General features: G+C 41.3%; 2 protein-coding genes across 4 annotated transcripts in view; one reads left to right on the forward strand and one right to left on the reverse strand.

Moving 5' to 3' along the window:
• Positions 1–3,707, forward strand: part of nbeab (neurobeachin b) — a 378,177-nt gene extending 374,470 nt beyond the window's left edge. Inside the window, exons 54-56 of the mRNA XM_053687300.1 lie at positions 461–657; positions 977–1,128; positions 2,112–3,707. Of these exons, the coding sequence (XP_053543275.1) occupies positions 461–657; positions 977–1,128; positions 2,112–2,202 (440 nt within the window). The 3' untranslated portion in view covers positions 2,203–3,707. The remainder of the gene's footprint in view (positions 1–460; positions 658–976; positions 1,129–2,111) is intronic.
• Positions 3,708–7,236: 3,529 nt separating this feature from the next.
• dclk1b (doublecortin-like kinase 1b) overlaps positions 7,237–13,899 on the reverse strand; it is a 47,346-nt gene continuing 40,683 nt past the window's right edge. For all 3 annotated transcript variants that reach the window (XM_053687477.1, XM_053687478.1, XM_053687479.1), the window contains 4 exons: positions 13,755–13,851; positions 13,534–13,614; positions 13,331–13,444; positions 7,237–9,794 (listed from right to left, as the gene is read on the reverse strand). In XM_053687477.1, coding sequence (XP_053543452.1) covers positions 9,588–9,794; positions 13,331–13,444; positions 13,534–13,614; positions 13,755–13,851 — 499 coding nt within the window. In that variant the 3' untranslated portion in view covers positions 7,237–9,587. The remainder of the gene's footprint in view (positions 9,795–13,330; positions 13,445–13,533; positions 13,615–13,754; positions 13,852–13,899) is intronic.

Below are 13,899 nucleotides of genomic sequence, written 5' to 3' on the forward strand. Positions count from 1 at the left end.
ATTACTGTTTTATAATAACCTCTGCTCCTCTGGGAAGGCTTTCCACTAGATTTTGGATAATGTGATGGTGGGGATTTGTGATCATTCAGCCGCACGAGCATCAGAGAAGACATGAGCATCTGCAAACTTGGATAGAAATGGGTGTTGTGTAATCACACACTCATGTTCCATGGAAAGGACGTGTAGGGATATATTAAGAAACCTTGAGAGGGACCAGACTCTAGTACTCTTCTAGATGACCGGATAGTGGGAGTATTAATCGTTAGTGTATGCAGGTGCAGAAGAGTAAAGACGGACAATACATAGTATGTTGAAATGTTCAGTATGAGCAGATTGAGAAGAAGAAGAAGAAGAGTCCTGGGACAGTCTTTATGAATACTCTAGAACATTGTGGTCACTTTCTGCTCATCATTCACACTTTAGCTTGAAGTGTCGTATCCTGTGATGTGTATTTTGTCAGAGGGTCCGTGTCTTGTACACACCATCACTGGGGACCTGCTTCGGGCTCTGGAGGGCCCTGATAACTGCTCTCTCCCTCGGCTCATATCCGTGTCGAGTGAAGGCCACTGTGTCATCTGCTATGAGAGAGGACAGTTATGTAACTTCAGCATCAACGGCAAGCTGCTCGCCCAGATGGAGATTAACGACACCACACGTGTAAGAGATCCCATATCGTTTCTATAGACAGACAGAGAGACCGACAGATGCCAGTTCATAACAATGGCACACGCATGCCTATTTCATGCGTTAGGATCTGGAACTGAAACTAAACAATGTGATGTGAAGAAATTCAAATAGCAATACTTTGGGGTTTTAATATTAGAGCAGATTTTTTTTTTTTTTTGTATTGATGCAAATGAAGTTAAAGTATATTGTTTAACCAATCAGAATGGCTAACCCAAGATGGAAATTTAAGATCAAGCATTACTAGCAGAAGGTTCATTGTCGTGTCTGGTTTTGGGCTCCAACTCTCCAGGCGATGCTGCTGAGCAGTGATGGACAGATGCTGGTGACTGGAGGAGATAACGGCGTGGTGGAGGTGTGGCAGGCCTGTGACTTCAAGCAGCTTTATATCTACCCAGGCTGTGACGCTGGGATCCGGGCCATGGACCTGTCACATGATCAAAGGTTTGGGATTAGCTTTCAGGCAGTATATCTGAGAACTCTCATTATACCAGTGGTGAAGGATTTTAGTACAATATTCATTACACAGCCTTAAAAGAAACGATTTGGTTTGCTTTGTACCTCCGGGGTTGTGGGTTTGAATCAACCCCGCATCCCGCAACCCGTTTGCATGTTCTCCCCGTGCTTTGGGGGTTTCCTCCGGGTACTCTTGTTTCCTCCCTCAGTCCAAAGATATGCGTTGTAGGCTGATTGGCATCTCTAAATTGTCCGTAGTGCGGGTTTTTACCCTGCGGCGGGGTGACACACTGTCCAGGGTTTCCCCCGCCTTGTTCCCCGAGTTCCCTGGGATAGGCTCCAGGCTCCCTCGTGTTCCTGTGTAGTATAAGTGGTACAGAAAATGGACGGATGGATGGATTTCAACTTTGAATTGAAATAAATATTTCAATATGACAATTAGGACTTTTTCAGACCAAAAACATTTGTACAAGCCAAAACGTTTGTACACCTTCTTTACAAATCTAACGGCAGTCCTTCCTCAGGGATGTATTTCGGCCATCCAGAAGGTCTTGAATGAGGGTTTTTTTTTTTTCCTAATATGGAAATCTGTGTTCACACTTTCAGTTTCATAACTGTTTTTATATGACGCATCACAAACTTTATTTGTGGTTATGGGCCCCACTCATTGGAAGTCATAAGGTGATTGGTTGATTCTGCAATAATGTTTGTTTTAGTGACTCAGACACAAAGATGTGGTTCTCGCTTGGCTTACCTACCAAGATGTGTGGAAGAAAGAAATCCTGTTTTGCATTTCAAGAATTTTGACACTGTTATTTTCAGCCAAGCCTTAACAAAGAAACGAGACGCACTACAAATGACGGAAATGCCATTTCTCCTGAGAATCGCATAGGTCCTGTTAGAGAGCTCTGAGGAATCTCCTATATTTTATACACTCGGGTTATTTATTGATGGCTCATTTTGTTTTTCAGGACGTTGATCACCGGCATGGCGTCTGGCAGCATTGTAGCATTCAACATCGATTTCAACCGCTGGCATTATGAGCACCAGAATCGCTACTGAGCATGCTCGGAGGACAACGCTCTCTCGCGCTCGCTCTCTCTCTCTCTCTCTCTCTCTCTCTCTCTCTCTCTCTCTCTCTCTCTCTCTCTCTGACTCTCATGCTTCCAGAACGGAGCCAATGAGCGGCCAGCGGCACTAACGAAGGATCAGCAGCACTTTCCAGCAAGACTGAGGAAACAGGCGACCGAAGGACTTCATATTTCTCGCGTAGTGTGTGCTCTGTTATTACCAGCACATCCCAGTTGTGTACCGCTTCTCTAAAGTACTGTACAAAAACAATGTATTCGAATGCCATTCTAATAAATAAGAAGCTCTGAAAAGTATATATATATATATAATTTAAAAAAAAAAAGGCCCAGAAATCTTGAGCTATCAATGATCTGATGTCGATCAGTCAATTTCCCACGATTTAAACTGTGAAAATCCCTCTGCACAGCAGAAACGAGCATTTCTACAGTGTATATTTGTATATGCTAGCAGCATATTTCACCTTCAAGAGGCTTATTTTCAGGGTAAATAGTGGTTCATGATGTAAATATGGATATTGTCCAAATGTATTCCTCAAATCTTACTGAGTAAAGTCTCTAAAAATGTGTTTCAACTCCTCCTCCTCCTCCTCCTCCTCCTCCTCCTCAAGCTGTCTGTCTGGGTCTTTCTTAAACAGTTAGGTCAGTTAGTGTTTTAATGATTTCAACATCGAATTGTTTTGTGTTGTGACTAAATAAACCGCGTGTTTTGTGTGAGATGTACCGTTTCAGCCATTTCTCGCTCGAATTCATCAGAGATCTGTCTTTTATTTTTCTGTTGGTCTTAACATGAACGTGTTCGGTGTTTTTCACACCAGGGATCTGCTTATAGGTAAATATAACACGTACATCAAAAGATTATATCTGAAAGCTGACTGTGCATCTGAACTTTTATTTTATTTATTTATTTATTTTATTTTATATATTCATATATGTTGTTTTTTTTTGTTTGTTTTTTTTTAAAGATTCTGTTTATTTTGATTTTTTTCACATTTAAAATCTCGTCTCGGAACATCCGCTACGCCGAAATGTCCGCTCATGTAACGTTGTAATGCATATTGTGATACTGGAATGAATTGTACTCCATATAAACTGCACCGATGGCAGGCGCATTTTGAATTTAAGTGTAAGTCGTTCTCATTCCTGCTGGTGAACGATACGATGCGATGCGGTCTGTCTGTCCATTCATTGTAAGTGAGCATGAACTGAGGTACTGTATGTACAGAAGAAAGGGTTGAAGACATGCGCATCGAGTTTTACTTATTTATCTATTTATTTATTTATTTATTAATTAAAATAAGAAATCTGTCCCATATGAAACAGATATGTCTGTCGTTTCATCTTGTTTCGCAATTCGTGTCCTTTTTATTCGGATCGACCCCCATTTCGTCTGATTTTCATGATTTTGTTAAACCTGCTCTATTATTCTCTTATCGATATTGATCATTGTAAGATTAAAAACGTTTATAATAAAATGGAATAAACGGAGACCTTCAGTGGGTTGAATTCATTTGAGAATCCACCTCGTTTCGCTCATTCGCTGCAGGAGAAATACACGCCATGGCCGAAAGTATGTGGACAGATAACCACCACGTGCTATGCTTATGCGGCATACGTGCTTGTTGAACATCTCATTCTTGTATCATGGGCTTGAATAAGAATTTGGTATTCCCTTTGCTGCTGGGAAGGCTTTCTTCTAGATTCTGGAGCATGAGTGTGAGGATTTGTGATAGTTCAGCTATAATTCAATATAATTTTATTTGTAGAGCGCTTTTAACAATGGATATTGTCTCAAAGCAGACACAGGATGGAGATTTTAAGCGTGTGAATTTATCCCCATTAGGCGAGACGGTGGTGACGGTGTTGAGGAAAAACTCCCTGAGATGATACGAGGAAGAAACCTTGAGAGGAACCGGACTCAGAAGGGAACCCAAGTACATAATCCAAGAGCATTATGAGTGAGGTCAGACACTGATGTTTGCTAAGTCAGGAGGCCTGGAGTTTAGTCGGCGTTACGGGTCATCCCAAAGGTGTTCAGTGGGGTTGAGGTCAGGGTTTTGTACAGGACACTTGAGATTTTCCACTCCAATCTTGGCAAACTATGTCTTCACAAAGCTCGCTTTGTGCAAAGGGGCATTATCATGTTGGACCTCGAAGTTCAAGTGAAGGGAAATTGCAATGGTACAGCATGCAGTTATATACAATTCTATACCATTGTGTGCTTCCAAATTTGTGGCAACAGTTTGGGGAAGAAGCGCATATACAGTACTGTAGGCACGGTAGTCGGGTGTCCACATAGCCTACCTTTGGCTATATAGTGTAGGGCTCTACTGAGTTATAGAGGAAATGGCACTGCTTTTAACAGGTAAAGAAACTCAAATGGTCCTAAATTCATTTATTTGGGAGATATTTTATCTACATTTATGTACAAATGTGACAGAGCTGAGAATTTGAAAGAAGAGCCCCATTATCGTCCTGAGATTACACTGCACGTAAGTAATCTGATTATATATATATATATAAGTGATTTAGGTTGGCAAGCAATCATTTAAAGAAAATAAATAATAGAAGAAGCTGTAAGGTTCCAGATATAAAGCTAGGATGGTGTACGGAAGTCTAAAAATTTCATATTTCTCCCATCTTATTTACAAAATTGTTACTTAATGGTGATTATTCTACTAAAATTTTACATATACACTGTCATTGAAAACAAGTATACAAAGACTTGTGCATGGTTATATGGAGATTTGCAACGGCATTAGGCTTTTATTATTAGGCTTTTACCAGCATGAATGCAACAAAATCAAACCCAATATACTTTGGATGATCAGCTACGTTTGTACGATAAACTTATATATATATATATATATATACACACATACACACACACAATTTTTCTCTCTTGCCTTTAACCACTGAGATAGCATTGCTGCAATAACTAAAACAGTTGAGTAAATTCTAAGAGAAAACAGTTTTGTATGCACGCCTTTTACACTTTTTAAAAAATCTTTTATATTTCTTTTTATTTATATTCAAAATTTTGACCAATCATGACTAATCATTAATCACTAATCATTAAAGCGACATCTGGCTCACTTCCGGCAGACAGAGCAAGAATTCTAAACGAATATTCAATAAATCAGTCTTACTGATAGGATTGTGAAGTGTTAAATATTAAGTTGGAAATAACCAGATGTGTAGAAATAATTTCAAATAATGAGATCATATAACATGGATTCTTTGAGGAAAAAGTTTATTCGTGTTTGGCTTGTCGCTGAGGGCACCACTGTTCAATAAATGCTACGTGGAAGCAAAGCCACTTCCTGCTCACGGTCAGGAGAAACGCTGCGTTTTCGCCACACATTCAAACGAAAAGACGACGACGTTCCCATCGTACAGCTATTCAAAACATACACTTGAACCTTTTTTTGTTTCCTGGACTTTGCATAATAACACTTCCTCAAACGGTAATAATAAGTAGTGAATTTCATACCGTGTCCTACAGACCGTTCACATTGGTCACTGAAGATCTGTTAGACAATCATACAGCAGGTATAGAGTTTTAAAAGGAAAAGAAAAGGCCTTTTTTTCTTTTTTCTTTCCATGCTGACGCGTCTGTTCTTTTTGTGCTCGTGCTACTCGTTGTGCTAATGCTAAATCTTCATGCTAAACCTCCTTTTAAACCGTTTGCACACTGAAGCAACAGGTACAAACTTTACATTATATTTCATCGTGTTGCCTTAACAAAAAATTACATGTAAGAAGAAGCAGCAGACGGGGAAAAAAAAAAAAAAAAAACAGCAGAAGAAAACATGAGTCAGAGTTTCTATGTGTAGATGTAGGTAGCTTTAAAGAGTCCTGGGTAATCCTATGCTTAAAAGTGAAATCAGAGAAGCATCCAGAAGGCAATTATTTTAAGACAAAAACCAGAGTTGTGATGCAGATAAACTGTTTTTTTTTTTTTTTCTTTTGGTTTGTTTGTTTTTTTAAATGTTTTTACAAAAGTTCACATTCAGAAATAGTTCAACGTTCGACAGAGTAATTGTGTCTTTTACATCTAAGGCAATTAAGACAGGTATGTGATCATTTCTGTGCTTTACCTTACCTCCAGATTTTATTTGGCCAATTTGTTTCGTTGCAACTGACAAAACATACATTCGCATGGAACACGGCAATTCAAATAAATAAATAAACAAATAAATAAATAAAATGTAAAAAAAAAAAAAAATAGTGAAAGCCAAACAAAGTCTGTTACATTCATCTTATACCACAGTGCTGCTGATTCCTGATTGGTCAGAAGGTGGCGATTCGTTTTCCATCATTTTCCACAGCAGCAGCTCTGACAGGAGCGACAGCTGTAGTTTTTTATTAACACGCCATCGTTTCAGTAATAACACATTCACAGGGACTTGATGATCACAACAGGAAGTCATCTGATTCCGGGCCGTTCCACATTTAGATGTAACGCTAAGTGGATAAAAAGTACAAATCTGCCTTCCCCCACTCCAAACGGGAGATCATAATCGACAAGGGACCCGATCTCTACGGACGATCCGAAGCATCGGCGTGTAGAGCCGAGTGCAAACGTTTCCACGCCGTCAGGACAGAATGTTCAAAAGGTGTATGATATGGTACGATTCGTTATATATAGTGAGAAATAAAAATCCGTTTGAATTAAACACCTCTGTTTCTGAATGGGATCTAAATATTGTATTTAATATTAAAACATGCCTCTGCCTTTATATCTGACTCCAACCTAGTTTTCTATCCTTTTTATATAGCATTTGGGTCGAACTCTCATATTCCATCTGCCTTTCTTTTTCATGTTATAACTCTTCGTGGAATTCTTTCGTTGTAGATAAATATTAAAATCTCGCTTCTTTACGTGCAAACTTTTTTGTTCTCATGTGTTATGTAATATATTACATATATTTAAATATATATATAAAATGGCCACTATAAATGGAATATAGTACATATATATATATATATACTATATTCCATTTATAGTGGCCATTTTGTTTGCAGTGAAATTCTGATGCTATGTCCCAATTCGCCTACTTATACTATGCACTAAAAGTGTGTACTCTTCGTGTGTAGAAAAAGTACATACTTTTGAGTGTGTAGCAAACTAGTACGCGAGTACACGTCATGTAACACGTCATGTAACGGTAGAGAATGTTGTTGCCGGGTTACATGCACCGTCACCGTAAACAAACTCCTTGTTGCATTTCAACTTTTCTTCATTCATTATATCATTTATATATGGCTCCTGCTTGGCTGGAATGAAAACCTGCACCCATACCGCCACTTTCTGGATAAGATTGGACACCTCTGGTTTATACTATCCATCCATCCATCCAGCTATCTTCTATACCGCTTATCCTTACTACAGGATCACGGGGAACCTGGAGCCTATCCCAGGGAGCATGGGGCACAAGGCGGGGTACACCCTGGACAGGGTGCAGGGCACAATCGCACACATTCACACACCTATTCATACACTACGGACACTTTAGACACGCCAGTCAGCCTACCATGCGTGTCTTTGGATGTTTCAACATACTACGATTTGGGTCACACTAATTCTAATCTCGGATACTATTTAGTACGGGCAGTAGGCGAACTGGGACGCAGCATGAGATTCATACGATGAGGTGCAAGTCAGTAGCTGCTTCCTTTTCAGTGTATTTTTATATCGTAGCTTGTGGTACTTACCATGTTTAAAACCCGCACACTCGAGATGATCGATGATTTGAGAATCGGCCATTTTGTAAACGTTTCTAGTCTATTTAAAATAGCACCCGTCGATAAAAAAAAAGTTAAGAATGACCTCATTGATTTCTAAACCAGCTGAAGCAGTAAATACGATTTGACTCTATAACGGTATAACGTAACCTACTACATTTTTCATATCACATTTTGGTCAAACATTTCAAGAGCTCAACAGTGACCTCCACAAAAATGTAATGGGTGCATTTGGGAATCGAGTTGAACCATAAATGCAAAAGTTATTCAAAAAGATGCGGACGTCTGGCCTTATGGAAGATTTCAGATTTTTAAGGTCTAGTAGGTTTCTGTATCAGAGCGAGAATCCTATCTGAACTTTACGCGACTCCGTCATCTGACCTTTCGCTCCATGTATTTGCACTTATTTTTATACACAGCCACTAGAGGGCGCATGAACGGATTTAGGAAACGGGACGTAGCCTGAATGTGGGGAACAAGAACGTTTCCTTTGAGCTGCAGTCGCTTCACTGTAGCACCGAACGTATAACTTTCCATCACTATAGTGCTTTTCCTGCACAACTGGGAAAACTCTAAATGCAGATACTTATATAATATATAGTTTTTCAATTTTACATCAGCAACTAATTTAGACTGAAGGAACCGTTGTGCTTCTTCGAAATACTTGTACAGATTCCCAAATGAGTAAATGAATCGGTTCTTTTTTTTTTCTTCTGTTTTTTTTTTTTCTTTTTTTTTAGAACTCGCTACAAGTTTACACCTACACTATTTTATTATATTAACCTTAAAACAGAACAGATCAGTAACACCTTATAATGCATCTTGTATTCACAATGCATTACAAATGCTCCTGTTACATAACATGCATAATACCTAATAACATGCTCATGAATAGGTCTACGTACGAGCATAAAAAATAAATAAAAAACGAATGACTCTATAATGTAAGGTTACTTATTTTCCATGTAGTAACAGGCAATATATGATCTGTTCCTAAAAGCTTCGTAGAGTTCATTACAATTTTTCGAAAGCATGTACATGGTCTGAGGCATTGCAGCAAATAGTGTAGCAGATCAGATCAGATCAGATCAGATCAGATCAGAGAGTGGCCGAATTCTCAATGCTGACTGGTCAGAAAGTATTGTTTTAAATTTCTATAACAGCAACTTATAGATGATGATAGTTCTGGTCGGTTTCTACGTAACATGACAATGTTTTTGTCTTAACATGAAACGTAACTAGAAATGGATAAAAAGTAGAACGCGTCATTCTTTTATAAATAAAAACACAACCCCGTTGTGTTTTAACCTCGCGTCGGTTAGCTCAATAATGTGGTGTAGTACTTATGAGCGGTCATGTATGGCGTACTGTAGGGATTTAGGTATTATGTAGGCCGTGTACAGCGAAAGATTATTATCCATCCATTTGTAATACATTATGAATACAGGATTCGCAGGACGTGTTCCAGATCAAAACATGCAAATGAGAGCAGTTTCGTAGAGAGCGGCAGATCGTTAAACCACTCCAGTTTACGTTTGATTCGGTCACACACTAGATTGACGCTGCGGGCCCGTTCAGGGGGTGTGTGTCTAGGTGAGGGATTTTGGGTTGTTAGAACGGCGAGGTTGGGGAGCGCACGGTCTCGGCGGAGCTGGGCGAGTAGTCCTCAGACTCGGACGTGAACTCTGCAGGGGTGAGGCTGGGGCCGGCTAGAGGCTTCGACAGGAAGGTGCCGTGTGGAGCGCGAGCGGTGGTGGACTTCACATCCTGGTGGCGTCTTCGTCTGAAAACCTGCCTCTCCTTATCAAGAGCGGTGGTCTGCGGAAGAGAGCACAGAAAGAAGCTCTTAGGACGACATGGTTGAAACATTCGAATGTCATTAGTTTGATGTCTTCCTGTCCGTGTAGTAGTATCGGCGCAACCTCGCTCAGCATTCACTAGGTCGTTTACGATTGTACGTATTCTATTCGGACGGCTACAACGCGAACGTGATCCTGAATTTCGACCACCTAAAGGCGCAGCAAAAGAAAAGCTCACACGACTCTGACACAAACTCTGACTCGACCCGCGCTACAGTGAAAACTCGTGACGTTACGGCCTGGGTACACACACGGACATAGTTTTACGCTGATCTTAAAACGTACACACACTTTCACCAAACTCTTACAGCTAGAAGCACAAAGGCGCGTTGTACAAGCCAGCCAGAATGTAATCGAATGTAACGCACACTCGAATTACATTCCATCAGAGGAACATCAGCTCAAACACACTCGCAGCAAATCAAACGGAAAGCTGACAATCAGGTAATCATTAAAGAGACGTCGAGCAGCAACGAAACTGGTGCAGGAAGCAAAAGCAGAGCAGCTCAGAAAAGCCATGAGAAAGAGGAGAGGGTGTGATGGAGACTGCCAGCATGTTGCCATGGACACACTGGAGATTGGCACTGCAGGTCGGCGTACCTTATCCAGAACATCCCCGGTTGGGAGGAGTAGTCCAAAGACCCTGAGCGCTTGATGGAAAACCCGTCGTCCGGCTGAGCAGAGAGAAACGGGTGCAACACTCGTCACTTTAGCACTTTCACCCTGTTCTGGAAGCGGCTCTGAGCTACTGAGCTACCGCTAAGCTTGCTTTATTGAAATAGATCAGCAGACGTAAACAAAACGATGTGTTATAGAAAACAGTTTCTCAAAGCACACATTTGGATCGAGTTTAGGATGAAGAACATTCAAGTACTCGATGTTGACTGTTTATACCACAGCATTGTTGAATTCCCAAATCAGAAGGTGTTTGGGGGGGGGGGGGGGGGTATTGTGAGTGGGGGGTGTTCTAGCAGTTCTAGCTGCAAGGTATATACGAATGTGCGCGTTCTACTACGTTAGCATAAGATTTCAGACATTTCCAGTAACGTACCTAGCTGCATTTTGTTTTTTGTTTGTTTGTTTGTTTGTTTTTGCGTTATTAACTCCTAAACAAAAAGAATCTGATGAAGGAACGACTGTTTACAGCTGCTATATCACAAGTGCTAACAGGAACCACGAGCCTAAATGGAACGACTGTACAAATGGATAAAAGGTACGATGTGTCATTCTTTGATAGATCAACTGTTACCGCTGTTCAAATTGCTGCGGTATGAGGGGAATAAAACGCTCCAGGACGCGCGGTCACGTTTGCGGTGTTAACAGAACGTCCGGTCGTGTCTTATTCTTTATTTATCGCTTGAAAGAAAAAAATGCCGTCCACCTTAGAAACGATTCATGAACGACTAAAAGTCTTTTTGAAAAAAAGAAATGAATGGATATGAATAACTAGACAAATCGATATACGACAATATCCACGTAATGAACTTGCGAGAGGGGGGAAAAAAAAAATCCCCAAATTCCTCGAAGGCATGTGCAGTAATGACCTTATAAGGGGGAAAAAAAAAAAAAAAAAGAATCGCTCTATAAACTCATAAACGTCTGGTGAAAGCAGAATGGAAGTGTATTATATGCGCATGGTTCGAATGGATGTAACGTGCATGAGTATGTACATCATCGTGTCAATACCGCATACATACGGTGGTATGCATGCTATAGAGCTGGGTATATAATAAATAAAGACATGAGGATAAAGTAAAATAAGAGCAGAACGGTTGCATAAAGGAAAGCAGTCTAGCAGATTTTCCCTGACAACAGTGCTGACAGTCGACACCAGTGAGAGCACGAGCACATCGACAGCGGCGGCGAGCGCACGCTTAGCAGCGAACAGGAAATGAGGTCAGCAGCAGTGACGGAGAGAGAAAGAAAGGAGGAAGCTGAAGGATGAAGTGGTGGATCAAAAAGAGCACACGATGGAGTCGAGAGCCACGCTCTCGCACGTTTCCAGATCCTCGGCTCAACCGGCCTCGCCGAATTATTGGCACCCTTCGTGACGTCGAGCAGAAATGAACAGAAACGTCTCACTGTGAGTTTAAGCGTGAGTTTAAACATAAACGTGCTGTATACGTTTTGTTTGTTTTTTTTTACTGCGTCGTTTCGCACGACGTCCATTTCCATAATTATCGGCACCCGCCGATTTCTTCTGCTGGATCCTCTCAGAAAGTGCTCAGAGTCTGGCTCACCGTACGTCGATTTCAAATCCTGAAGGGCGCCAATACTTCTGGAGCTGAATTCACGAAGGCCGGCGCGCCTCGGCGGATTACAGCGGTTTGTTACGTTTAACGGCCTGAAAGGCACTGGGATGACTGTGCTCGGAAACGGGAATCAGTTCCGAGAGAAATCGAGTTTGTGTTCAAATAAGACAAAAAGCATGGATGGGTCATGAAGCGCGAGATCCCTAAAATTCCCGTGTGCAAGAAATCCGATAATCAGATAAGACCTGAGTGAAATGTAGATCTTTTAAATAGGTTAAAACTGGTATATTGTTGTCATTTGGCATCAGCGCAAATCATCACAAAGCACCAATGATATCGCTTTAAATGTTACACAGAGAAACTGCGATCTTTGAAAGTGATGCTCTGAACAACTGCCAGATACCATGTATAACATTAGGGGGTGCTAATACTTAAGTGCTTGAAGTTGAAATTAAACTAAAACTACTAGGGATCGCTTCAATTTTGCTGCTATTATCGTTTGTGTATACTGTATGATGAGCAAATGGTGTTGATGGATTTTCTGGAACAGCGGCTCCGGCTGTCGCTCCAGCTGCAAATCACATTTTTATATCATTATTAACGCACGCCGGCAGTTTCTATAGTAACAGCTGACACGGGGAATTACACGATGGAGTTTCTGACATGGTGACGTTTTCTGTAAAGGGAGGTTTCACGTATCTGGAAGGAGTCTCCGGTGTCACTGCTACGTGAAAGTTTTCAGGATCGAGGACGTCGTCTCGTCCCAGTTTCCGTGCCTCGTCTTAACTTTAAGAACGGAAAAGGAAAGGCCGGTGAGAGAACGACCAAATATGCCGCTACAGAGTACGAGACGTGCCGCACGGTACAGCGTCGGATCGTTTTACACGACACGTACGAGCTACGAACGGATCAAATGCCCGACGTGTCATTATGTGAGAAGCGGAAACATGTAACTGCTGTGGTATAAGAGGAATAAAAGACTTTACGAGGTACCGTTAGATAGGAGAATGTAACGGTAACACCGCATGACATCACAAAACACCATCATGATTATTTTCCTATCACAGTCGGTGTTTAATTCCTAACTCACCGTATCGAGCTTTATTCCTGAACTCGGTTCCTTTAAAGTAAATCACATTCCAATCTGACCTCGTTATATATATTTTCTGTTCGGTTGATATTTAAAGAGGAAAGCGCAGAAGCTTCACGAGATGGAGTGTGTAAGTAAAAACGTGCTTCTTACTGTTATAACAGAGACGCCGGGCACTGTGCTGCTGGACTTGGACCCTGTGATGAAGTGCTTCTTTATTTTTCCAGCCACTGACAGCTGATGACCGTTCTCAGACAAGCCGTCGTCCTGGAGAACAGACCGAGCGGCATGTCACTTCAGGTTTAATCCATGAGATTGGGTAGGAAAAACCACTAAAGGAGATTCGGACGACTTACGTTGACCCACGGATGGTCTAAAACCTGCAGAGCTGTGTATCTCTGCTCGACCTCCACCTGCAGCATACACGTGATGAGCTCCTGCAAAGCGACAGACATGCGGAGTCATTTAGAGAGACCGGGTCAGGTATTGAAAGACTGCCGCACTCATGTCTGCTCCAGCATGCCAAACTTTCACTCGGGTCATGATACAGCGCACCGAGCCTGTCTGATTTGTGTACCTTCGCAGAGTCAGACACGTTGTCCCAATATGGCAGAGGGAAATCTAGCTGTCCTGTGAGAATCTGATCAAACAGAGCCTCCTGATCTTCAGTGCTCCTACACACACACACACACACACACACACACACGCACACCCTTGCCTTC

This window comes from Ictalurus punctatus, chromosome 17 (assembly GCF_001660625.3).
Source record: "Ictalurus punctatus breed USDA103 chromosome 17, Coco_2.0, whole genome shotgun sequence".
NCBI classification, from domain to species: domain Eukaryota; kingdom Metazoa; phylum Chordata; class Actinopteri; order Siluriformes; family Ictaluridae; genus Ictalurus; species Ictalurus punctatus.